At 36.3% G+C, this 21,199-nt stretch overlaps 1 protein-coding gene and 2 long non-coding RNA genes across 7 annotated transcripts in view; 1 reads left to right on the forward strand and 2 right to left on the reverse strand.

The window, feature by feature from the left end:
• Positions 1-294, reverse strand: part of LOC107077188 (uncharacterized) — a 36,399-nt gene extending 36,105 nt beyond the window's left edge. For 2 of the 3 annotated variants that reach the window (XR_001478271.2, XR_011190116.1), the window contains exon 1: positions 75-294. This is a non-coding gene — a long non-coding RNA (uncharacterized lncRNA). The remainder of the gene's footprint in view (positions 1-74) is intronic. The other variant, XR_001478273.2, reaches the window with a different exon arrangement.
• LOC107077189 (uncharacterized) lies at positions 64-13,106 on the forward strand. The gene is made up of 3 exons (XR_001478274.2): positions 64-138; positions 303-375; positions 13,020-13,106. It is a non-coding gene; the product is annotated as an uncharacterized lncRNA (long non-coding RNA).
• Positions 7,604-21,199, reverse strand: part of gpm6ab (glycoprotein M6Ab) — a 76,792-nt gene continuing 63,196 nt past the window's right edge. For 2 of the 3 annotated variants that reach the window (XM_015345797.2, XM_015345796.2), the window contains exons 4-7: positions 19,772-19,925; positions 19,480-19,556; positions 17,589-17,654; positions 7,604-9,800 (exon numbers count right to left, since the gene is read on the reverse strand). In XM_015345797.2, the coding sequence (XP_015201283.1) occupies positions 9,648-9,800; positions 17,589-17,654; positions 19,480-19,556; positions 19,772-19,925 (450 nt within the window). In that variant the 3' untranslated portion in view covers positions 7,604-9,647. The other variant, XM_015345798.2, reaches the window with a different exon arrangement.

Genomic DNA, 21,199 nt, shown 5'->3' on the forward strand with positions numbered 1-21,199 from the left:
AAAAGTTTTGTCTGTACTGTAAGTAAAAATACGCAGAATTCAGGTGCTGCTCGTCCTTGCCGTCGATAACTCACATAGCAGGGTTATTTGTTTTCGTATTTTCATCACCAGAGGAAATAACAGGAGACTTGGGAAAAGGTAATCCACATTCCTTTATTAACGTCTTTTTTTTAATTTAATCACAGTTGTAGAATTCTAAAAAATGCTGTAAGCCGCACTTCAATACGATGGCTTAAAATTATCTTTGACCTGCTCGATTTCCTGTTTCTGATTTTCGCCCTTTTTCTGCACTTTTTATTGAGGCGTTTCTCTTGCACGTTTTTGAGCTCCGTCTAAACCTTGCCCACTGTCCCCCTCTAGTGGTCAAGCTCATAGGTGAGTAGACGCCTTGAAGAATAATAAAAAAGTCAAATTTCGTTTGTTTAAAACTCATAGTGGGGACAAAATACTTTATGTAGACTGTCTCATAAATAAATAATACCATATGACCACAAATTCTTCATTTCACCCTTCCACCACGTAAGAATTAATACAAATTCTATTACGTTTTATGCTTTACCTATACTGTGTTGTACTGTATAACCAATGCAATTGTTGTATTAAGGTAAATGCTTTTACAGTGTGTAACTCCGAATTAAAGCAAAAATCCTCAACCGTGCTCAAATTATAGACATGGACATCTGACATGACTACAGATAAACGATACCCAGAGGATCAAAAAGCCCGCCATTCTGTGCCATTCTGCACAGAAAGCGGAAAAGAGCAGGGGTATTTTTTTCCATCTGTGGTTTGACAGCTTGCATGAGAATAGCTTGCAACAATGACCTCATACTGTAGTTAAAAGGAAAAACAAATCGAGTGCATTCCCACTACTTGAACAGAGTCTAAGCTGGAAGCTACAATAGTTCAAGAACTAAAGGGCCCATCTGTGTAACCCAGAGGGAGAGTGGCGCCCCAAAGGGCAGTACCCGGTCACTGTATACAGTACTGTACTGTATGTCCTGCTTTTAGAAGGAAATGCTGTGGGGTGTCAGAGGACCGTGCCCTTTTTTCAGTTGGTATAAAGTAATGTGAGGTGCACGATGGAGCAGTAAGACCAAAAACACATTAAATGAGACATGTTTAATGTACTGTATTGGTCTGTTCTGCTTCTATACAGTACTGGAGTTAAGCAACTGTTAGACGTGCTCATATTTGCGTGCAATCATGTTTGCTCAGTCATGTAAGTTTAATTAGTTGATCCACAAATTATACGAGTGGGTTGCATTTTGTGTAGTTTCCTAATGAACAGATTGGGGTTTATTAAGTAAAGAAAATATAGATACAAGAATATCTCATTCCAAGCAGCCATATAGTTTGTATGTTACTAGTCTGACTGTATAGTAAACCCCTTTTATTCCTGAACAATCTCTGAGACTAGCTGATAGATATGAAGGACATGTTTTAATGGGGCTGTTGTTTGCTTTGTGGACTAAAGTTTAGATGTAAAGCTGTCTTGCCGGATGGTTTAACTGCGATGACAGTTTTTTTTCTCTCTTAATCACACTATGTCAAAACCATGGAATAGGAAATAATGCATCTATTAACTAGAATCATCATCATTTCATTTCAATAGAACGCATTTTTTGTTCAAATGTTTTTTGAGTAAAAAAGGCAATATAAGAATAAATAAATGTCATCCTGTCACATTTATTGTGTGATTTTGTATTCAAACACTGTCAAAAGGTTTCTACTAACAGAAGCAAATATGAAACTACAGTACATGAAAGACACCAATACGTACTGTACATACTGAGCATCAAAGGAAACTTGTCACTTATTAAAGCAGCAAATTCACAAGGTTTTTGTCAGGAAAATGGCAAAACCTTTTTGTAGGAGGCTCACCGACATTTTATTGAATAGATGATGAACATGAAGTAAATTAATTCTGTTGACTAACATTTGTTAGCAAGAGGGCTGATTAACAGAGGCTGCACTGTGAAAGTTCTGGACAAGCAGCGTGTGTGGGCACCACTAAAAGCAAGTCAAGGAGTACATCTATGACTCATGCTAGCCTAGAAAAAAACACACTGTGGCTCATCCCATCAATGTTCAGTGGATTTCGAATGTAGTGTGGAGGGCATCCACAATTCTATCTTTCACATTCCCATCTCTGAAGAATGGTTCTGTTCCATGAGTGGCACGAGGATGGTGCATTGTAAAGCTGGAACTTTCTCCTGTAAGGAAGAGGTCACAGGAAGGGCAGCGAGTCCAATCCAAGGACTTGATCATTGTAGCAGCATGCAGTCAGGTTGCTGTAGCGTCTAGACACTCCTCCCAGGAAAAGCACAGTTGGCCTCCCCATTCATTGGGATGTTTTACACAACAATTACCATGTCATTCTGCATGCAGGGTGGTCTACACAAAATCTTGATTCACTGCTTAAGAGAACCCGGCGGCACGGCTGGTGAGTCCACCTACCCAGACATACCTCCAACATACCAATGGCATAAATGTGTCCTCCTGCGAAGTATGCCTTATTGCATTTTTATCTGTTTCTTTTTTGGTTTTCGCCAGGCTTGACTTTCAAAAAGCTCAAACCACCTAATTATCTCCACCCAATCAGCTCTTACTAAATTAGAGATTTAGTCAGTCAGTGTCTCGATCAGTTATCAATGAGCAAGTAAGAAAAATTACAGAGAAATATCCGCTATAATATTAAAATGGAAATTACTCATATGATTTCATTTCTGTTGTTGATGTTAAAGAACTATAGGGATAACTGAGATAAACCTTAATTAACATCAGTAATTATCATGCGTTACTGTACCCCTCTCGTCTATAGCACATTTCCTCTATGGCATACTCTTGTAGTTTCTTGAAATTAACATAATTCACCTGTCTCTTAAAAACTGTCCTGCAATATTCTGTTTCAGTCACTCATACTATAACCTCTGTAGCCCTCTACTCTCTGCCAGTCATTGTACTTCTACTTCCAGAGCTCAGTAATTCTCACTACTTAGTGGTGGAATAAGCTACCCACCAAAATCACACCTAATCGGTTCCTGACTAACATCCTGTACCTCTGCAACACATATCTGTTCAGCTAAAGCCTGTAGCCTCTCACCGCTCAACTATATCCTGGAGTAACTGTTACGTTCAGTAACTGATACATTGAATTACTGTACACTAACATCAACACCGCCAACAACATCGAAAACAATTCCTTGCATCTGTACTGTATAGTCGTCTTCATACCAAAATATTTCAATGCTGTTTTATTTGTTTGAGGAGATCTACTTCATCCACCACTGAAGTGCAGCACCCACCTGGGTAATGCGTAGCAGCTACTGTAGTCTGCACCAGCATATCACTGCACAACACATTGGGTGGAGAAGTGAGAAGTTGTTTCACCAGTTGAACTAAGAGAGGAATTTAGGTACTGTAGGCCAGATTGTACAAGCCCAGAGTATTGTTTAGCCAGGACACTTTGTGTAACACCCATACTCTTGTGAATAGTGTCATGGGATCTTTAACAATCCATTACCATTGGCATCAACTTAACATCTCATCCCCCAAATAACGCCTGTCATTATAAAAGTTCACAAGGTTTGAATTTCTAGTCCAGATTGTACAAGCACAGAGTATTGTTTAGCCAGGACACTTTGTGTAACACCCATACTCTTGTGAATAGTGTCATGGGATCTTTAACAATCCATTACCATTGGCATCAACTTAACATCTCATCCCCCAAATAACGCCTGTCATTATAAAAGTTCACAAGGTTTGAATTTCCAGTCCAGAGTCAAGAGTCCCTCCAAGTGGTTAACACCACTGACAGCAGCCACCTGGATTTCCAGATATCTCCAATCCCAGTACTGACCAGGCCCAGTCCTGCATAGCTTCTAAGAACTGACAGGATCAGACTAGAAGGTGGTAATTCTATTGTCACTGCATACTGTAGATTTAATGATGAATTTAGTCATTTAGATGTACTGTAGTCCTTTTTATCTGGCAACATGGAACACATTTTGTCAGAGTGTTGCCATTACTAATTTACATACAGTACATTGCTTGTTTATGCTTGTAATTGTTATGGTGCATACTACTTCATTCGTGGATTGATTGTTTTTTTGTGTGTTCCTTCACATGCACATAGCGTACAGTACATGCATTGCAATTTCCTTTATTTTAATTCTAATGGTTCCATTGTACTTTTATTGTGATTTTATGGTATTTGCTCTTACCTGTATCCACATCTATAGGTCCATTTTGAACTAATTATCATTCATTTGAGGAAAATTTAACATTAATATTTAAAGGTATGTTTCTTGAGGTTCAGTGGTTGATAGATGCGAGATACACAGAGGGAACAGTGAAGCCAAATGGGGAGAAAGACGAAGAGCATTACTAACAGCAAAGTGGTGTCATTTTAATTTTTTTTTTCATTTTTGGAAATAATTATTTAATTTTTTCCTTTAAAAAATACATTCAGCAGAGAGTCCAAAACTGAACAATTACCTAGTTTTCGTCTCATCCGAAAGACGGAAAAGTTATAGTATTAATATAATATAACATTTTTAATTTTTGAATTCTTATATTATTACAAATATTTATAATTATGTAGATGATACTTTTTGCTTTCTATATACAGAGAATTGCTGATTTGAAGTCTCTTTTTGATGTCAGTTTTTAGTAATTAGTCTGCATACAATAATTTACCTAATTGGTTGGTTGAATGATTTCAATGAGGAGCATAATATGAAATTCTGTGTGGAAATGAAAATTTTGCAGTAATCTCGTTTTGTCAGATTTTAAGTAAATACTGACAGACAGTGTGGCACTGGGAAACACATTGTACTGTACAGTACATTGTAAAGTTACACACCAAAATGTTAGAAATAACCCAAGACGTCTGCTGCAAACAGATGTCAAGGTCTTTTCATTTTGTGAGCAGTGCCTCTTGTAAACCTTCTGCAATTCTAAGAGATCCATTACATTTGACATTTCTGTACTGTGGGCTATGATACTCGGCAGACAATCTTGACATTTAAGATTATTAATTTAATATCAGACTTCATTCTTTGAGATTTATTCTGCCTGATATTTGAGATAGGAGCATAATAAAGTAAAGTCAACGTCCAAAGTCACAAGGTTGTAAGTTTAATGTTAGCTGTACTCTGCAGACATTTCTATAGCTGGCTTATGAAATACTGTAGGAACTGTGGATAGCATTACAGTGCCATCATGTGTTCATTTTTTGTATTATACAGTATGTACAGTATAGCTACAAAGATGTACGTACTGTATGTATTCATTCTTATGGGGAAATAACTTAACGAAGATATCCAAAGAGTATTTTAGTACTGCTGTTCAATTCATATATTTTTGGCCAGTAACGATATTCAGCGTTGCCTGTACTGAACAGGTACATTTCATTACAAACAAAGCAAACTGGTGGGTAAAAACTGGTACTAGTTAATCATCTTATGCCGACTCACTGCATAACATAAACAATACTGATCACTGTTAAATATAAACTATTGATGTGAAAAAACAATGTATTCGAAAAAAAAAACAACACAAGATACATCTGGATCAAAAGATCTCCCGGAGAAAACTTGAAGACGCTGAAGATGTTTGAAAAGGCAATTGTTTTTTTCATTATTCCCATCAAGCTCATCAAACCAAATTCATGGAGTAGAAGGAGTCACTTCTACCTCAGAAATTCCAAACCAGTACACCAACACCAGTGAGGTAACAGTTGCTCTCTCTCACAGGAGCCTTTAAACTAAGATTCCCATAATGGACCTCACATGGGTTCTGAATGTGTGACATTTAAGATATGGCCAGATCCGTATCAGGATAGAAAATCTGACCGTTTCTTAATTCCTCTGTATTAAAGTTTCCTGCCCCACACCCTGTACTTACAATGTAGGATTGTTCATTGACCTGATATTTTCTTGAGAAGCATTGTAGGATCTTTGGCATAAACCGCACAATATCAGAGCAAGTTCATTTTTTCCTTCTCTACCACGTGTTAAAGAGCAGCTTGTTATAACAGCAGTTTTGTATTATCGGGCTACTTCCTAATTTTAGAAAATACTAGCATTATTAAGCGAATTACAGTGACTGTTACATGTTTTTATGGAAAAATACACATTTTAAGGATGAACGTGAGGGAATAACACCATGACTTAAAAATCATTGCCAACGGTGAACTGGCAAAGTCTGTGCAAGAGAGCACCTCCCTTCTGGAAAAAAGGTCTGAATGTGAAAAATATTTTTCTTCAAAGGTGAACCACTTCAAATATACAACTTTGACACCACTCCTGTGACTTTTGAATGCAAGGAGCTCTTCTCCTATGATCTTTAATATGAAATTAAGTTTTCATATTATAATAACGATAAAGCCGACTACTCCAGTTTAAGTCAACACAAGAGGCTCTGTCTCATATTGTCTTCTTATCTGATTTATCTACTGTATGTCCAGTGGTCATGACCTTAAGCTCAGGAGAAATGTATGTTCCTCCTTGGATATATATATAATATATGTAACTTGGAATGCATCAGTCCGCGAAGGTCAACACAGATGACGTACAGTAGTTTATAGTAGTCTTCTGGCCTGTCTTTATTAGGATAACCTTTTAATCTTAATCTCTTATTTAAATGAGAAGACTATTTAAATATGTAATAGCAATAAAAATGCGAACATCAGTAAAATTTGATGGTTTTGGCTTGCCTAAAACATTTTATTCTTCAGCTGTTCAGACAGGATTGTTTCTTTTTCATCTTGAGCTGAAAAGAGCATCTTGTTTCTTGCTTCTTTTCAGTCCGGTTCAAAACTTTAAACCTTGTTCAGTATATACAGAGCTAATGTAAAATAAAATACTGTAAAAAGCAAGGTGTGCAAGTATTCATAGGGTAAAATTGAAATATACATGTAGTATAGTTAGTATGCTCGGCATTTGAAGTCCAATTGTGAAACATTCTTTAAGCATTTCAATTAACATGAAAAAAGTGAACGATGCAGTTGGAGAGTTATAGACTTCACAACATGGCAGAATGAGGGGTCCTTTCCACTTAGACAGGAAATGCATTGCTAAATCATTCATCTTTGAGTTTAGGGTACTGCAATAGTCAGCTGTCTCCAGAATGCATCAATGTTGTCAGCCACCAGTAAAAGTGTGGTTAACTCACATCTGGAGATGGTGTATAAATGGGTAATTGCAGCCATATGCAAGCTACAGTAGGAATATATTAACAGATTAATTCTTATTAAATGTTTGCTTTTCAGAACCATCATTATTATAACCACTAAATAACCATTCAATATTGCAGAGTAATGAATAATAACAAAGCTGTGTCACAGTATTGGTAGTGAGGGGATTTTTCCCATGTGGAATTGGCATACAGATCTTCATACAGGTACTTCTTCCTATATTTTCTGTTTAACTAGGATAATTGTTTTTTGCAGCCTCCACAATATGTAAGGCTTCCTTCACACTTAATTTATCTAACCTTATTAATCTTTTTCACTATTTCACCAAAATAAAATAATAAAATGAATTGACGTTCATAATTCTTTCACAGACAGCATGAAGAAAGAAGGACAGAAGTCATATTAATTAATAACAAGTACACAAGTGCATTTTATTTATGCAAGCAATTTGTTCCTACAATTCAAAAAAGCCACCGTCAAGCTGTTGGCACATTTATGTACAAAACAGATTAATTTTACAGCCTGCTACAAAGCATTCTTTGTGAAAGTACAAAAGACTAATACAAGGAGAAAGCCCAAAGCATCATCAGGTTAATACGGAATACATAACATCATTACAAGTATCAATTTAAGACATGGTTCAGAAATCATCACAAACTATATAAAGACACAAATCAAACACTACAACCTAATATCAGAAAGAGATTTAGCATAATGCTGTTAGCGTAGGAACTGTAATACTGCACATATCATAAAACAGTTGACCCAGCAAGACAGTCTAAGTGTAAAAAAAGAAATATACTTTTGAATTAGTAAAACTATTACCATTTAATGCATAACCATGCCACAAATAACAACTATATTCACGGTCTTTACCTAATACAATATTTGTTAGAAACCAATGTCGCATGACTAGTAACAGTACAGAGATTTAACTCTGGTTTTAATAGAAATGCACTTACACCAAGAAAGAGCTCACAATGGTTCAATAAGTGCACAAAACTAGCTTTTGAAACACTGACAAAACAAGTATTGTCAGGCTACAAAATTATGAAACACTGTACTGCAAACCTATAGCAGTATATGTAGGCAAGACAGATCCAAAACATCAAGTTTGGTCCATAGTTAAGGATTACATTTTATTAGTGACATTTAATGTCTTCTAGTAAATTGTTTAACAGATAGCTGTCAATACCTTGCAAAATGTGATATTCACTTTTTCACTCTGTAGTTCCAACACCACAGGTGTAACTACAGTATGTAATTCACCTGTTTCTCACCTGCATATAGTCAAACTTCAAAACTGATACATTTTAACTAGCAATGGCTTTCTTAGAAATATCACCCAAACCTAAAACCACTGAGATGTGTTTTCTTAAACTCCTATTTGAATGACCTGAAATGGAAGTGTTTAACCTATACATTTATATATACAGTGCAGAATACTGAAGAAAGAAAAAACAATTATATGAACTGCTTTATCTGGCTAACTGCATTTAAAAACACTTGCTTAAAACAAAAAGATCATAAAAAGGTTATTTGCATGTGAAAATATGGCTTGCAATGAACAAAGATGCAAGAATGTACAGAGTCTGCCCAAGGCAATTCCTAAAAAGGTTGATCAATCAAAAATGATCCAAACTTCTGCTGTTCTCACTATTAACGTAGTACTTAATCAGTATCATCTTTGTGACAAATTTTCACTTAGATGACCAGTCCCTTTAAAATTACAGAAATATTTAATTTGAGATTGATGTTATGTTTTCAAAAGGGGTTGGCAAAGCCAGTAAATGAATAGCCAGTGTTTCTTACAATTCAACCAACCTACAGTATGACATACTGTTAAATTAAGATATACTTTTTTATCACTAACACTCCCAACCAATACAGAATTTACTGGAAAAGAATCTGTACATAGTCTTTATACTGTTGGTATTAAACACTTGGAAGCTTATGTAATTCAACTGCAAATTATACAAAACCTGGTAAAAGTTTGGTTCAGTCGTTAAAAAAGTGACAACCCATTTGTGACCAGAGCCCTGTAAAATGAGTATCATTAAAAACTTACAAATTTGTAGAAGGTGGAAAACAAAAAAAATAATAGAAACCCTTCCGCCCTACCCTCCCACTCCAAAATGGACATAAATAAATACTGGCAGGAATTCTAAATGACATTAAGGGTTAAATGGCAAAAGCAAATCAAAGCAATCAGGATAGCAGGTCACTGAATTAAAGACTAAGGTGAACTGGATCTGAAAGCAATAATAAAAATGAAAAAAAAAATCAGTCCCAGAAAGAGGTAAAGGAATGTCAGCAGAAAACGCAGTTAGGGCGCAGTGTGTGGTCCCTGACTACCTTCAAGCGACAAACCCGTAAGCTTAGGAAAGGTAACCGAGCCCAACCCCTGAACGGAAACAAAGCAGAAAGTTAAGAGCCAGTGTGTGTTTTATGTGTATGCATTGAGCCGCTCTTTCGAGCGGGTCGAGTGGATGTCATGAAGCTCCTGCTCCTCCTTGGATTTGATATCCTCATATTTTTGCATTCTGCATGCATCTTTCACATATGCCCAATTGGCAGACAGAACCATTAGGTAATGCACCTGCAAGAGACAAGTATTAAGGAGAATTAGTAGTGCGCCAACATGGAAGCACACTTTATTGCATTAAAAACACTAAAACATATCTTTTAATATTAATTAGGAGCTTTAAATAAAATACAAAAACTGTAGGTTAACACGGGGGGGCAAAGCAGGTTATGAACTGTATCTGTTGCTGTAAAATAAAAAAAAAGAAAAGCAATTTGTTATTACATTACACATTTTAGTACATTAACTGTCAGGGTATCAGCATAGAGGTCAGTTTCATAATACGACAGAGACTAGAACAACTTTGTAGTGAGTCGCACAGTAGCAAAGGAAGCTTCATAGTTAATAGAATCATGTCACTTTGATAATATTCAAAACTCTATACTATTCCCATATTCCTTAAGGGGACATTGTGAAAGCCTGGGCAAATCTTCTTGGCAGCTCTTGACATTCAAATGGCGACGTTTCCATTAGAACTTTGTGCAGTATTTTCCAAGACTGTGAAACTTCACTGTTACAAAGTTACGGATCAGAAGTGAAACACTCATGACCTGTTTCAACAGTGAGAGATAATGATAGAAGAGAAGAAAATGATTAATATATGGAATTGAGATACCTTCACGCGTCTTGCTCTAATATATTTTTCAAAAGATCAACATCTTGCAGCCCATTTAAATGGGTAATTCAACAGCGATTGACATTTAATTCAGCAACTCGAGGTAATGATGGTTGACAGTACAGTACATTTAAAATACAGTAATTTTCATGTAGCTGAAGTATGGAAAAGGTGCCAAGCCATGTTGTTGGAGCTGATCCACTAGCTCTTTTGAAGAAAGGGCTCAATGAGATCCTTGGATTGAGTAGACACTAGCTACAGTACCAAACAAGCTGAATGGGCCAAACAGCCTCCTTTTGTTTGTAACCTTTTTCATATTCTTATGTATGTCCCTTATTAATGGCAAAACCTTAAAACTAACTCTCAGTATAATAAACAATTATTATTGTAGGCAATCACTGTAAAATGCCTAACTCCAGTCCTTGAGGGACACATGGTCTTCTGGTATACACCCCAGCTCTGATCTTAATTACTTGGTTAAAACAAATATTTGGTTTTGAAGTCAAATCGCCCATTTTGAGAGATCAGCTGTTATTATTGCTGCAGAAATCTCACCCTCAGATAATTGGACCGTCCTAAACATCCCTCCCCTCTAAACTATAAAGCACAAACTGGAGCCCCTTTATTCCCCTTCTGGATTCTGCTTTTATGAACTGCTACTGTAACTAACAGGACTGTGATTTACATTAGTACTGTAAGTGCTGTTTGCCAAGTCCAGCATGCTAGTTGCACTATGTTGCAACTCACTGATTGCATTTCTCCTACAGTCATGTTTTCCCCTGCACTTCGTTATAAAATAAAATTAATTACTCAGGATTCCTTGAGGGAAAATATAATCGACACAGACCCTTCTTTTTCAGTAACAAGGGATTGCAATAAGGTTGATGCATTCGCTGTTCCTTATTTTTAACAAGCACGTGAGAATCCTGTAACTGAAATGAAAAATGCTCGATTGCAGGTATGAGATTTGCGTGTCTTTGTAGGAAAAATAAGAATTGCTTTGAATGCAATTTGAATGAATGGTAGTGTATTACACAACCTGTGGTGTATTTTTGGCCACAAGGGGGAGTGTTGGGAAGTGGAATATAGTCATTTCACAACTAATCAAATCCTACACTACATGTATGATTAAATTAGATTTGTTTATGAAACAAATATGAGTTATACAGTACACTCTATCTGGTATGATCTGAAGTTTAAAGGAAAATTATTTTATTGCCCGTCGCTGAAGAATAATCATATTTTTTCCCTGCTAAGTGAATTGTCCACAGGTGCTTTAAAAAATGGAAAATCTATTTCGGCTGATAAGGGCTCAGAGGGACACTTTCCAACACCAATAATTGGAACTGACATCCGAGACTGCTAGACACGATAAAAAAAAAGATCTTTCGGAAAGCAATTGTGTTTCACAGAACAAACACCAGGGGTCAGTATTGCGCGCGGTACAACACTAGGGTTTGATCTCCCAAGACAGCTCGCCGAACCGATTGGCCCTGCATGCTGTACACCCACTACTCATGTCTTCTGCTTAGGTGTCAACACTTCTCACCAGGGGCTTTCATAAAATCCACTGTGGCTGTACGTCTAGTCCTAGAGAATCTTTCGCTGCACTTACAGACTGGGGTCTTGAGGTTACTAAGGCCCAGTATCTAACACATTTATTTAGCTGATGCTTTTATCCAGAGCAATTTAAATGTATACAGTACCTACAGTATTTATACAGCTGGGCAGCATCTAAGACACTTAAGCACTGTTTCACACTGCTGACCCTGTGCAGATCTCTTTCGCCTGTGCTTTTGACCAGCCATGGCTGGGATAACTGAAAGAAAGTGAAGTTTTTATAAGTAATAAATTCAGTATTTTAATATTCTACCTTTTGAGTTTATGATATTATTGTCAATACCAAATAAAAGCAACATTTTCTCTCATTATTTATTAATTTTAAATAACAACAACAATAATAATGTCTCTCAATTAAGTTAAATATTTCAATCATGTTTTAGGTAAATCATTTATCATTAATTGATACATTTCATAACATGTATTGTACATTATACTGTATGTATTGAGGAATTTTACCATGTATATCAGACTTTAGAAATTAAACAATATATTCAGAGCTAAGGACTAATGCTGTGCTACAATAAAAGACTAAGAGTTTTAAGTAGAAAATGTCACAGCACAAATTCCCTGTGTATTCCTTATCACCTGCTGATTAGTAACAATAATGAGTGTGATAACATATAAGAAATATGTGATTTTGAATACGAATATGCTATAGCATCTAGGAACCATTCTTAGAAGCACTAACAACTGACACCATCACTGGTAATCCACAGAAGAGACTACCTGAGGGATCACTTATAAACACAGAAAGCTTAAACAAATTTGTGTCAAAAGACAAAAGATACATTAATTTACATTAACCAAAATGACTCATATCTGCTCGCATCCAATGAAGTCTGCACAATGTTAAAGCTGACATTTTGAGACCTTTGCTGTACCTCTAGCCCATTATATATAGTATACAGTTATAACCTGGTTATAGAAAACCTGATATAATCAAATATGTTCATCAGTAATGTTCATCCCAACACTGAAAGGAATTTTTTCCTTAGCCTGGGGATAATACCATGCCTGGATGCTGCTTCAAAGCATTTAAACCAATTGAGCTCCGGTGGGATACTGGATGTCAAAGCCCACTGCCAGCCAATTGCTGTTGACAGACTGAATGAAGTAATCTCCTTGTGGCCAGGATTTATCATGTGCTTGGATGCTATTCATGACAGGCATTGAAGAACCTGATTTGCAGGTGCCGCTTAATCCAGCATGAGGTCTTAACTTTGTATTCAGTAACCTGTTTTCATTTATGATGAAATTATCTCAAAGACGAAACCAGAAGAATAAACCTAGCGTTATATAATGTGATGTTTGGAGTTGGTCAGTTTTTCCACTATACAGTATATAGTATCAAACCTAGGACTTAAAATGTACTTAAAAATAATCTGGTTTAATTCGGTCTATGATGATCAATCAGATGAACAGAAGCACATTTCAATACTATCTGCACCAATGTGACTTTCACAAAAATTCCAGAAAAAATTTGGAACATTTTGTGTGTGCACGGGGAACCTTGTTTAAATGCTTAAAAAACTCAAAATTAGTCCACTGCAGAATGCTGCTTACTTGGATACTGCAAACCAGACATTTTACACAATACAGTAATTGAATACTCAAGGACAGAAAACAATCAGGTTGTCTTGTACTGTATATCTTTTATCTGTTTAAATGTTTAAATGTATGACATCAGTACTTCTTTTGTTTTACTGCGTGTTTAACTCTAAAAAACCTCCTTCAGCGGTAGAGTCTTTTGTGCCCTGCCAGCAGGAACTTCCCCTATAATGAATGAATATCTGTTTAAGATTAGTTTATCACTGTAAACAAACTTTATTTTCTGCTTGAGCTAAACAAAGGCAAAAAAATGTGTTTATTTCTTAGAAATAATAAATATTAATATAATGACATATCAAAATATACCACACCCACATGCATGCTTTTTTATTTTTCAACACTTTATTGAGCTCATGTGAGCTTTTTTGGACAGGAAGAATTATTGTTCCTTTTCATGATACTTTACTATCTACAAATATTTATGAGGTGCCGTTTCGGCCATTATTCAAACTTTATCTCTCATAAACGCACAAATTGCTCTCACCCTCTCCATTTTACCTCTCGCATACACATAAAATGCTCTCACACTCTCCATTTTACCTCTCGCATACACATAAAACAATGTGAACGTCAGAGACAAAACTAGTGAATGTGAGTTCTTTTTTTGTGCATGTGAGAGGTAAAACTAATGAATGTGAGAGCATTTTGTGTGTGTATATGAGGAAAAACGGAGAGTGTAAGAGGTGAATTATGGGCCAATGTAGGCGGTCCGTCCAAATGGCACAATTTGATTGGCTGAGAAAATGTATCAACAAGCTTTCTCATTTTCTGCTGTGCTCCAAGTTGGAGGAAAGAAATCGACCTCAATCACAACAAGCACTAAGCCAACTAAGTACTTCATTTCGACGTAATTTCTTTGGGTTTCGTATCGTCTCCCGTCCCAGCTTTGGCACCACCGTCATTAGGTCGAAATAAAGTTCTTATTTCGGCTTCCGTACTTGCATGCGCAGACCCGGTGGCGGGGTGGTTGGGCAAAAGGGGGCGTCGCCACCTCAACTGTACTGTCCCGCCCCCTCAGTGTTGGACAAAAGGATTTTTGAACACTTTCACTCACTTAACTTGCGCCCTAAAAAACAGTTGTATTTTGTTCAATGGTCAGATAACTACACTAACCCCGAATTCACAGTTACTACATCGGACTGTTTGGTGTGCAGGAGGGCTATCCGTCCAGGAACGGCACATATTACAGTGTCTGCGTTAGTGGGTGTCGACATTATTACGATCTTGTTTGCTCAGGTAGACTGGTTCCTTGCAGTAGTTTATCCTTATACTTAACAATCGTTATACAACTAGGACTGTAGTTATAGAAGTTTGTGCTTTCTGTTGGTTTTACAACATTTTTTTTCTTGACGATTCAGAACCCCGTTACCGTCGATGTAGCTGCAAAAATGAAAGCCGAAGGTATTTTGTCGCTCCAGGCAATAATAATCGTGAGAGTGCAGATGAACATGAAACTGTACTTCATCACCAAATACCAGGTTGCTCGTCGTTATCTTCTATCATGGAGCATGGTTGCGAGATTTAACTTGGGTAGTTGCAACGGCTCCGTTTCAAACGAAATATCGCCGCCCCCCTCAGAATTGCAGACGCCCCCTACAGATTTTTCCCCTAGCACCAGCCCTGTGCATGCTGCGTTGAGGGAAGAACACCCATCGCGGGCTTCGTAGCCGATGACAATGAATCTATCACTTCTGGTGTGGCTAAGATGTTATTAAATAAAGCTATGGCTTGGCTTAGTGCTTGTTGTGGTTGAGGCTGATTTCTTTCCTCCACCTTGGAGGGCAGGAGAAAATGAGAAAGCGTGTTGATAAATGTGCTCAGCCAATCACATTGTGTGTACGTGCGAGGTAAAACTAGTGGATGGGAGAGTGTTTTATGTGTATGTGTGAGGTAAAACTAGTGAATGGGAGAGTGTTTTATGTGTATGTGTGAGGTAAAACTAGTGAATGTGAAAGTGTTTTATATGTATGTAAGAGGTAAAACTAGTGGATGTGAGGACTTTTTGTATGTGTATGTGTGAGGTAAAACTAGTGAATGTGAGGACTTTTTGTATGTGTATGTGTGAGGTAAAACTAGTTAATGTGAGAGTGTTTTATGTGTATGTAAGAGGTAAAACTAGTGGATGTGAGTGTTTTCTGTATGTGTATGGGAGAGGTAAAACTAGTGAATGTGAGTGTTTTACAGTATGTGTATATGTGAGGTAAAACTAGTGAATGTGAGTGCTTTTTGTATGTGTATGTGTGAGGTAAAACTAGTGAATGTGAGTGTTTTCTGTATGTGTATGTGAGAGGTAAAACTAGTGAATGTGAGTGTTTTACAGTATGTGTATGTGTGAGGTAAAACTAGTGAATGTGAGTGCTTTTTGTATGTGTGTGAGAGGTAAAACTAGTGAATGTGAGAGTGTTTTAGGTGTTTGTGTGAGGTAAAACTAGTGAATGTGACAGTGTTTTATGTGTATGTAAGAGGTAAAACTAGTGAATGTGAGTGCTTTTTGTATGTGTATGTGTGGGGTAAAACTAGTGGATGTGAGAGTGTTTTATGTGTATGTGAGTGGTAAAACGAGTGAATATGAGAGCTTTTTGTATGTACAGTATGTGAGAGCAATTTGTGTGTATAAGAGGTAAAGTCTGATGATGGCTTAAATGGCACCTCATAAATATCTGATATTCTCTAGCTACACATCACATAATTAAACCTGTGCCTAGACTTTTCTTGTTTTATTTATAGTCAATCTGGGATTCGGTGGCGCACTGGATTAAAATGCTTGCCTAATTGCAAATGCTCTAACACTACTTTTTAGATAATGTGCTGCAAAAATTCTCATGTACTTACTGATGAAAGATTCTGAAACAGGTGGAAAGCTACTAGTAACTAAATGATCTAGATGGGCTGATGGCCTCACCCTGTTCTTATTATTCCTATTTAGCATATTTTCATCGTATTCCATTAATTAAATCTTTTACACACACACACACCAAACCCATTGTTTTCCTTTAAAAAGTGTTAATCGATTTTGTTGTGCAGATTATGTGAATATAGATTTTTTTTTAAATCACACTTAAATACCAGCAGCATTTTCTTTCCCGCTTGGAACATGGCTCCTCGCGATTACTAAGTGTTGTTTTCAACAAGCCCCAGCCCTTTCCTCATGCAGTTTCTATGGCAACCGTGTGCAGTGCATTTCCAATGCTAAGCGCTTCTCAGGAGTAAAAATAAATCTACAGAGTATTTTTTTTTTGCTGCACCAGAGTATTTCCAGAAAAAAACATTCTTTAAAAAAAACATGAACATATACAGAATATTTTTTGTATTAGCAACAATGCATATACTCTCCAAATATTTTGGATCGTGGTAATGATACAGTGTCAGGGTTAACCTTTATCTAAACCGACATGATTTTTACTAAATAAAATCTGGAAAAAATCTTACGTTATCTGTACACGAGTCTGATAAATATCCCTATTTTTTATTTTGATGCTAACAATCTATTTGATTAGGAATAAATCTTTTTAAATATCCCCTGGTGAGAAATTAAATTAAACCTAAGTACAAAACCTGAAAAAAGATAAATCCGCTATTAAACAAGGGAGGAAATGTAGATAACACAGTTTGCACCTGTGCCAAAGATTCCAGTATTTTACAATCAACTGGATTATAATTCTTCCAATGAATTACACTTTATGTTGGACTAATTATTGATACAGCATTTTAATCTATCTCTGTAAAACATACATGCAATCGCAACCACTAAAGGTACGATTTACTGTTATTGCGACGGGGATAATTAAAATGTCATCTTAATTGCTCCCAGTAACTGATTTTTATTGCGCCTTTATGATTTCAGAGCAAAGTGAAGTATCCGTGGCGCGGCTCGTTCAATCAGCATGTGTCACGACCGTGGCTAAGACTGAGCTCAAGCCCTGAGCTGAAAAGGGTAATAGAGTTTCTGTGCTCACCATAGCGATGACTGCTGCTCCAGCACCCGCCAGAGCTACAATAAACAAGTGGAATGTCAGGTCCAGCTGTGAGAGGGAGAAACAAAAGGAATCTTTAATAACGGAATTTCAGCAAGGACTAAGGGCATAATGCGTTCCACAGAAAGTCAGACTGAATGGTTAGGGACACAGTGTGAGAGACACATAATTTTTATATTATACTTTATTTTAATACGAGGTGGCTCACCAGTCTGTCCAGAACTTAGGCTCTCTACACTATCGATTTCGTGAGGTTTTTTTGGGGTAAATCTGCCATTTTTCAATCAGCTTTCATTTTGCCATCACCAAAAACATTTTAAAATATTGACAATGGCAAATTCATGGCAAAGTACTGTAATTGGCTTTAAAGCCATATTTCTTAATATATTAACACAACTTTTTTTAAACAAAATCGAATCTGTACACATTTAAATTAATTAAAACTTCTCATGTTTGTATTTGACATGAAAATGTGTTTTAAATAGATTTAAGATTCTTATATTCAAAGATAGAAGAAGTCCTTGAAGCTCATGATATATGTTCTGTTTAATGAAAAACCTTTGCTATTGACAGATAATGAAAGACGCTCTACAAAAAACTGTTCTATCTTTAATTATACTGTAAACTCTACAACACAAACCAATTAGCCTGTTTAAGTATTACATAATGAGAGGTTGTAATACAGGTTCTCTTTATTTCACTCATTATGCATGAAATGACAAAAGGTATGATAACACATGTATGCTGTTTGAAATGTGTGCTAGCAGGCCCAAAGGTTTCACCCTTCCACAATCACTTGTTTGTGGTTGTGCTACTGTTAGCAAGCACTCACAAATGACTTGTACCTGGTCAACTAAGATTAATAACTCAGGGGGATCACTTATTATACTAATCTGATAAGTAGGGGCAAAGTATTTAAACACAACATGTGATAGACTGCACTGCAGACTTCTGGACATTGTTGTCAGCAGTGTGATAAAAATTGGAAGGTGCCATGGCCAAAATATAAAGGTTAAGCCTCGTTTTAACCCTTTTAATATTTATAAGATTTTAGAGTGTGTTTCTGAGCGGTTTTCTGTATATCAAGGGTCTTTTCACACCTGGCAGATTTCAACCTTACGATGAAAGGTGAGTGAGGTGTCAACACAAAGAACTCAGAATAGGAAAACTGAAAAGATTATCATACAAATTGGTGGAAATTACAACTATATGTTTTTACAGTTTAGGACAATAATCTGGGATTTCAGGACAATGATAATGACATAGTGATGTTTGTTGATTAAACCTTTTCCTTTTATTTTTTATTCATACCATGTTTTTCAGACTTGCAGGATACAAAGACACATTAACTATATTTTTTCTTGTTTTGTTTTATTTTTAATATAAATAAGGCTTGATATTAGATATAGATCATGATAATTAGGTAGTCAAAATTCCCAGCACCACAGAGCAGCAGTGAATTTGAATTATATTCTAAATAGATTTTGTGGCTAGAATAATCTGTGCATATGGTTAAAATCCCACCTTCATGCTGTGATCTGTAGCTCCCCATTTCTAGCTCTATGACTATTAACAGAGCACAATTCTACTTTATACTTGACTTGAAATGGTATACTAATGAATCAGAAGTGTCATTTTTAAAAACTACAGTATAAAGTTGAATTCTTCTTGAACATACAAAAGCAAATGAATGGTGGCTGTAGAAGCTGTGTTATCAGTTCAGCACATGCAGCATGGATTTGGGGAATCTGATTTTTAGACTGACTTTGCTTCGGTTCCTGGGATGTGAAAGCCAGGTTAAAAAGAAAAAAGTCATGAAAAGTGCAGCAGTGTGAATGCAGAATAATCTTGCTTTCCGTTTTTCAGAACTTACCTCATTTGATTCACACATCTTATAGAAATTTTCAGATCCTGTGCAAACCTTCTTCTCCTCTCCTATAGTCACAATTCCTGAAATGAAAAGGTCATTATAAGCTAGATATTTTGGCCTCTCTTTGATTTTCAGAACTCCATACTGTACTTACTGTACATACAGTGCAATGATCATTTGCTAAGATACTGAATGTCAGTGTGTATCAGTCAACACATTGACACTTAACAAACCAGATTCTGGAGTTTAAAGAGATGGAGGCATCTGTGAAAGTTGAAGCAACATTAATACATACCAAACTGACGGAGATCCAGACACAGGTTGGCGCCTTCAGCAATCGTAGTATTCTGGCAGATTGTCCAGATGTTGAAATACATAAAGACTGGCAGTGATGTGAAAGCAGTGACTCCAAGCCAGGCTAGCATGAAGATGTATGTCAGCATGATGAACTGCAAATAATAATTAAAATTACATTATAAACATAATTGTACAAACTGAACAGGATGTAAATTACAATAATAAAATGCAGGCATCAGACACCACATGGAAAATCCATGCCTTCTCCTCAAACAGCAGCTGTATACTTTTTGGGTTTTTTTTGTTCCTAAATAAAAAATAAACTTTCTCCATATACTAGAGTTTCAAGTAAATTAAAAATATAATACATATTTGGTTGCACTTTTAACAAGAATAATGTACAGATTTGGTTCAGTCATTCAGCAATTAGAGTTTTAGATTTTGTCAAATTCCCAGCACAACAGAGAAGCAGTGATTTTTAATTATACACTAAACAGATTGTTTTACTAGCATAATTTGAGCAATTTTAAAGGTGCAAATCTCACCTTCAAGCTATGATATGTAGCATCACTTTTCATTTTTTGCCACTGTTCAGAGAGCAGAAATCTATTTCATACTGTACAGTATATACTTGTACAGTATATACAGTATACTGACAGAAAATAAAGCATAGTTCTTCTCATGTGGACAAGCAAAATACATTTTATGGCATCTAATGAGGTTGTTGTATCCATTTAGTACACGTAGTGCTAAATGGATACATTGCATGACACTCAATTAAGCCTTGATCAAAATAAACTTCTTTGAACAATTATTTCAGTCAGAAAGCACTGCAGGTAATTAATTTAATCAGAACTTAGCAATAGCATTATTATGTTCTTTCTTTGACAGAAATGATATCAAAGCTCACATGAAATTTAAACTTTGTCCCACACACCAATCCGTTATATGACAGGTCTCTCCTGCAGAGACGGCACTGAATACTGTACATTTAAAAGCAGGAAGCTTTGGGTACTAAGTAATGCAGTGTGAGGTGTCTGCCAGATGGATGTACTGTAAGTGTTTTTAATCAGAGTCTTTAAACAAGAATTGTATTGGCATTGCATGGAGCAGTGCTATACCTTTTTGAACCCAATTAGGATGTCAAATGCCAATAAAATATTCCACCTATTGTACAGTTCTTTGTTGACTCCTGGTATTTACTTGTCAAGATCTGCACCCCTTCTCCCAGAAATGGACAGATATGACAAAACATTGTCAAACAGATGGAAATGGCTGCTTTTCCCCCACATTTATACATGGTCATGGAAGACTTTAGTCTTCTTTCTACCCCCCTCCTTCTAAAGTTACCATAATTCTGTCTTAAAGCATTAGAGAATAAGTAATGGCACCAGTGTCTCTGCGTCTGCTAAATGGGTAATCTGAT

This window comes from Lepisosteus oculatus, chromosome 1 (assembly GCF_040954835.1).
Source record: "Lepisosteus oculatus isolate fLepOcu1 chromosome 1, fLepOcu1.hap2, whole genome shotgun sequence".
NCBI lineage: Eukaryota > Metazoa > Chordata > Actinopteri > Semionotiformes > Lepisosteidae > Lepisosteus > Lepisosteus oculatus.